This window comes from Tursiops truncatus, chromosome 1, assembly GCF_011762595.2.
Source record: "Tursiops truncatus isolate mTurTru1 chromosome 1, mTurTru1.mat.Y, whole genome shotgun sequence".
In the NCBI taxonomy this organism is placed as follows: Eukaryota; Metazoa; Chordata; class Mammalia; order Artiodactyla; family Delphinidae; genus Tursiops; species Tursiops truncatus.
In genome coordinates this window covers 109,717,294-109,723,293 of record NC_047034.1, presented here as the reverse complement: position 1 = coordinate 109,723,293, position 6,000 = coordinate 109,717,294, and the positions used below count along the sequence as shown (strand labels likewise).

At 39.9% G+C, this 6,000-nt stretch overlaps 1 protein-coding gene across 6 annotated transcripts in view; it reads right to left on the bottom strand.

The window, feature by feature from the left end:
- Positions 1-6,000, bottom strand: part of LPAR3 (lysophosphatidic acid receptor 3) — a 72,159-nt gene continuing 66,159 nt past the window's right edge. For all 6 annotated transcript variants that reach the window (XM_019919920.3, XM_019919918.3, XM_073787946.1 and 3 more), the window contains one exon: positions 1-1,812. In XM_019919920.3, coding sequence (XP_019775479.1) covers positions 1,481-1,812 — 332 coding nt within the window. In that variant the 3' untranslated portion in view covers positions 1-1,480. The remainder of the gene's footprint in view (positions 1,813-6,000) is intronic.

The window sequence follows — 6,000 nt, the reverse complement described above, 5'->3', positions numbered from 1 at the left end:
AACAGATCCTCTTTTTTTATTTTATTTTATAGGTAGCTTTGGTATAAGCTTCAGATAGACCCACTTATTACACAGTTTGTGAAATCTATACCTTCAAATCATACTACTCTCTATTTTAGGCCATTATATCTAAAAGCATGACTTCTCAAATCCTTTTATTACAAGTAGTTCTTGCACATAAATGTTACACCACAATAGCAAAAAAAAAAAAATGTAAACTTCTTTTGCAAACTACATAAATACTATAATATCTGCCTTGAAGTTATTCTCATTTTAGAATCAGAAGATACTCTATATGCTTTACATAGAAAACTCTGGTCAGTAGCCTATGTATATAAATTTTTTTTTTTCTTACTGACTTGCCTTTCATGTTGCCTACTTAGGTCTTTGAAGGAGAAAACTTTTAAATAGAACCCAGCTCAAACTTCAATCCACAAGTAAAACAAGTAGTGGAAACATGTCAATAATTGTGGATAAAATATGAGGTGTGAAAATTATTCTAAATACTAAATCTGACAAGACACCAGTGGCATGGAAGGAACTGGAAAGACTCATTTAAGCTCAAATTTGATCCTATATGCAAGGAACTCAGCCCGCATGCTAATATACTTTTTTACCCTGCTGAATGTCTGTTTTCAAACAAATCACCTCTTTCTATTTTAGAGCACAACAGGTCATTTCTACAACTGTAGTCCTAGATTGGAAAGTCTGGGTGGTCAGTGAATTTATTTCACCATCACTGTCTGTGATGTCTTTAAATACAAATTCGAAGTGTGTAAATATACAGGTGTGTATACACACGCACGCACACTGAGAGGACCACATCAAAGCCTCTTTTTCTTTTTCCCGCAAGAAGAGTTTTTAACGTTTACCTTTTTTGTTATTACTTCAAAGTAAATCTTTTTCCTCAGAACGTTCTTTCAGTTAAAAATCAAGTAAATTAATCTGGAGCCCTGACTGGTTTGTTATTCTGAGATTCCTATTGAACACCTAGCTACTGGCCATGATTTGTTTGAGGAGAAAAACATCACTGCTGAGGCATTTTTTAAAATTTCAAATGCATGCAGAAAGAACTACATAGGCTTTCCAAGCAGCTACATAAGGTGGCTCAAGTAACATTTTTATTTATTTTGGCCTAAGCCCTTTAACAGCATCCTTTGGAAACACAAAGAGAATGGCTACAAGACGGTGGCAGAGCCCGGGATGCATGGCCTGGTGGGCGATGCTCCTAGGGGTTCACAGGATGTCAGGCAGGAATCCACCGTGCTGCCTTCCCTCTTTCTGTGCGTTTTCTCTAAATGCATCGTATCCTCTCTTTCCTGCCCATGCTTTTAAATGATGAAAAACAATTTAAAAAAAAATTTCCCAATGATTCATTCAGAGCTCAAATAACACTGTACGCGGGCTTAGTTGGAGACAGGTAACCATTCTGAACAGTTCTCCCAGACGAAGGCTGGGCCAGGCAGAGGGACATTGAAGCCTAGGAGCTGCTCTTGTTGCAGACCTGGCCTCGGTTGCTATTATCCTCCATATACTGGCTGCCCCCCGTGTCGCTCTGGCTGAGGACCACGGAGGGGATGTGGGAGGACCGCCTCTCTGGGTTCTTCTCCTGCGAGAAGCAGCAGAGCATCTTCTTCATGGTGCTGTACATGTCCTCATCCTTGTAGGAGTAGATGATGGGGTTCATGACGGAGTTAAGCAGCGCCAGCAGCAGGAACCACCTTTTCACATGCTGCACGTTGCACCACGTGCAGTTCAGGCCGTCGAGCAGCAGAACCACCAGACCTGGTGTCCAGCACACGACAAAGGCCCCTGGAGGGAGAGAGAGGAAGCAACAGGCACTCAGACCTCAGGCTAATTATTTGGGTTTCTTCTCGCCCGGTCTTCGGTCAGTGGTGTCAAGGGACCTTGAGGATTTGTTCTGACAACTGCAAAGCAAACTTCCAGCCTTCCTCTGAGCATTTGAGACTGGGCTTCTTAGAAGCAAACAGACTCTTAACCACGTTCCACTTCACCTTCTTATCTGCTTACTCAGGTACCGTAATTAGAGGCTTACACTTATCTCTTACTTCTTGAGCACAACACGGACCTTATTTCTGTTTGTTCTCCGAATCACACTAGGAGGCTGTGCAGTCATTATCCACACTCTGCAGGTGAGAAAACTGAGGCCAGATCCCAGGGTCTATGTGGGGAAGCCTCACACACTTAACCCTGCACTCTGCTGTTCTCCAAATCAGACGTTCCAAATGCTCTCCTGAAAATAAGATGCATTGCATCTATGGGAGTCTCCTAGTCTTTTAATCAAGTCACCTGCTCAAAAACTGTATTCTTTACAAATCCATGTTGCTGCCGAGTAAGCGCTAAATTCTTTTTGACATAGTCATAGGCCATCTGCTTAATAATCTGTTCTAGGCTGAGATAGTTTTGTCAGAAACAAATCTTTCTCTTTCACGATGAGATATCAATGTGCTTTTTATTAGCATATTTATTTATTTAGCATAATTTTAGCACCAATGGCACATGAAGGGGGGTCTGTTCTGAGTCTCTACCCACATGATCATATTTAGCTTACCTCAAACTTTCTGGTATGTTTTTCCTAAAATATGAGACACATGTTCAATTTCCCTACTTAGTCATCGTAACAACAGATAACAATGACAGCTAACACATCAACGCTTCCCTTTATTAACTCATAGAACCACACTCTGAAATAGACATCATTATCATCCTCAGGAAACTGAGGCACAAGAGAAGTTCAGTAACTTGCTTACAGGCCAATAGCTTGTAAGGGACATTGAAGTTTGAACCTAGGCAGTCTTCCTCCACAGGCTGTACACTGGGCCACTATGGGACCTGCCTCCATACTGGGACGTGGTTTCTTTCTCTCAAAGTCCTTCTGATTTCTGAATGCCCTTACTTATCCACTGAATAGTCATTGTGAGGTTTCAATGTGCCAAGAACTGTACTAGACAGTGAATGAGGCGAAGACCATGCGGTGCGGGAACAAAAGGGCTAATGGGAGAGATAGAATGAACAAGCGAGTCTGTGAACCGTATCACCAACTAGTTACTCTTCCTGGTTAGAGTCAGACCTGGACAGTATTCCTCTTGGTGCTTTATCTTCCTTCTGAGAGATATAATAATAAGCAAGTCAAGAATTATAAAGAGGCAGTATGAGGCCATGAAACTCCGTGAGCTATGGGGTCAGACAGCTACGCCCAGCCCCTCACCTTACATACTGCTAGTGAGGCAAATTACTCTTCTGAGCCTTCATTCCCTTGTTTAATAAGAATAATGATCCCGACTTACGAAGTGGTTGTTAAGAGTCAGAGGTAATGAAAAGTGGTGTCTAATACCGTGTTGGGTTCACTCAGCAGTGGTTATCATGAGATGCTCTGTCAAAGACATCTGCCAAAAGTAGACGTGCAGGAGTTCTCAGGGGGTTTCACTTCCCATTTCATAACTACAGCTCTCCAATGGCCCCCTTTTTTCTCCATTCTGTATTATTTTTGGTTTGGCTGACATATGTGAAGAAAGAAGTGAACTTAGAGATAAAATAGCAGGGATTTGGGTCCTAATTCTTCACTTACTGTACAACTCTGGGAGATCCATGTCATCGGTCTGGGCTTCATCTTCCTAAACTGTAAATTGAGGATGTTAGGCAAGTTCTGGGTTTTTCAAACTGTGGGCCAAGGCACCTTAGTGAGTATGCAATCAATTTAATGAATTTGGAAAAGTTTCTTTTTATTTTTTTAATGAAAGAATGGAAATGCAAATGGAATGGAATAGCTCAGAGTATATTACACAGACCAAGAGAAGTATTGTTTCTTGAAACTTTTGTTTCAGTTTTATATACTATATTTATGTGTGCATTGGTTATAAAATAAAATATTAGTTTTGACTGCTGGGATTAGTCAAAAAGTTTGAAAAACACTAATTTAGATAACCTTTAAGGCTGCATCCAGCTCCAGCGGTCTGTATTTCCCGTAGAAGTAACACTTTTGTTCTCTCTGCCATTTCTGAGACAGGGTTACTATGTTGTCAGGAGGGAAGAACTAAACAAAGCAGACATCAAAAGCTGTAGCTACCAACTTTGACGTGAAGAGTCCTTTCTGTGTGAGATTGCAGAATTCCAAAGAAATCCTAGTGGGAGTGTTCCAAGGTTTTTGTTTTAATGGGTAGGAGGGAGAAATATTGATAAACTTTATACTTAGTTAAATACGCATGTCAAAATTTAATAGTGTATATAACTTCCAAACCAATGGAGGGGGAAGGATGCAAGTAAAGAAAAGGAAAAAAAAAAGTCTCAATGCGTAAGAAAGGAGGGAAACATAGAAAAATGGGATAAAGAAAAAATTAAGATGCTGGAAATGAATCCAGATAAGTTGATCCTTGAACAACACAGGGGTTAGGGGCGCTGACCCCTGCACAGTCGAAAATCCGTATGTAACTTTACATTTGGCCCTCGTATCTATGATTCCACATCTGTAGATACAACCAACCTCAGATCAGATTATGTAGCACTGTAGCATGTATTTACTGAAAAAAATCTGCACATAAATGGACCCGCTCAGTTCAAACCCCTGTTGTTCAAGGGTCAACGGTATACTAATAAACAAAATCAATGTTAATTGTACAGTTAAAAAAGTGAATCTAAATAATTTGATGTCTAACATTATAACCATATGTGATAAAACCATGAAGAAAAGCAAGATGATTAACATGAAATTTATAATATGGTTATTTCTACAAGAGAGAGGGGGCCACCAGGATAGGGCACAAAGGAGGTTCTAAAGACACTGAAAATGTTCTATTAAATTGGGTGGCAAGTGCACAGGTGTTTTAAATTTTTAATATTCTTTTAAGTGTTATTCTTTAAACTTTACATATATCTTATATAATTTTGTTTGAACGATATATTTCACACACACACAACAGAGAAAAGGATAAAAGTAAATTGCCAATATGTTTTCCTAAAGACTGTTTTTAAAATTGGATTTTTAAAAATCATTAAAGCTTTTTTCCCTAGCATAAAACTCTAGTTTGGATTAATCAGGGGACCTAAACACTCTAAATAAATCTTCAAATTGATGCCCTGTTTGTCATAATGTGGTACTTCATATACACTTTCCTTTTGCATTGAATTTCATAAAATAATTCATTCAGTCAACACTGACACACTTTTCACTGAGCAATGGTTATACACCAGGCACTGTTGTAAGCATTTTATATGAATTAACCATTTAATCCTCATAGCAACCCTTGGAAATAGGTATATATAAATATATATAAATATATAAATATATATATATATATATATATATATATATATATATATATATATATATATAAAACCCTCATTTTAAACCTGAGGAAAGTGAACCACAGAGAAATTAGTAACCTGCTCAAAGCCATGATAAGTGGAAGGGCCAGGATTTGAACAGGCAGTAGGGCTTGTGCTCCTGTTCACATGCTAGGCTGCTCAGCAGTGAGCTGCAAAGGATATTATTTCTAAAGTAAGTGATGGGGAAGGGGGGAGGGTACTTCTGACCTTTAAAGTCCCGTTCATAGAATATCATACCTGACTGTGAAACTGCATACAGTATATCACAACCAAGTCATTCTTTGCTTTGCTAACAGAAAGAATTTCTGGCAAAGGAAGGAAGGAAGGGAGGGAGGGAGGGAGGAAGCGAAAACGATGAAGAAGGAAAGAAGGAAGGAAGGGAAGGGGAGGAAAGAAAGGAGAAAGAATTTCAACAAAAATACAGGTAAGAAGAGCAACAAAAATCTGCTGACCTGGGGCTTCCCTGGTGGCGCAGTGGTTAAGAATCTGCCTGCCAAAGCAGGGGACAAGGGTTCGAGCCCTGGTCCGGGAAGATCCCACGTGCCGTGGAGCAACTAAGCCAGTGCACCACAACTACTGAGCCTGCGCACTAGAGCCCGTGGGCCACAACTTCTGAGCCCACGTGCCACAACTACGGAAGCTCGCGTGCCTAGAGCC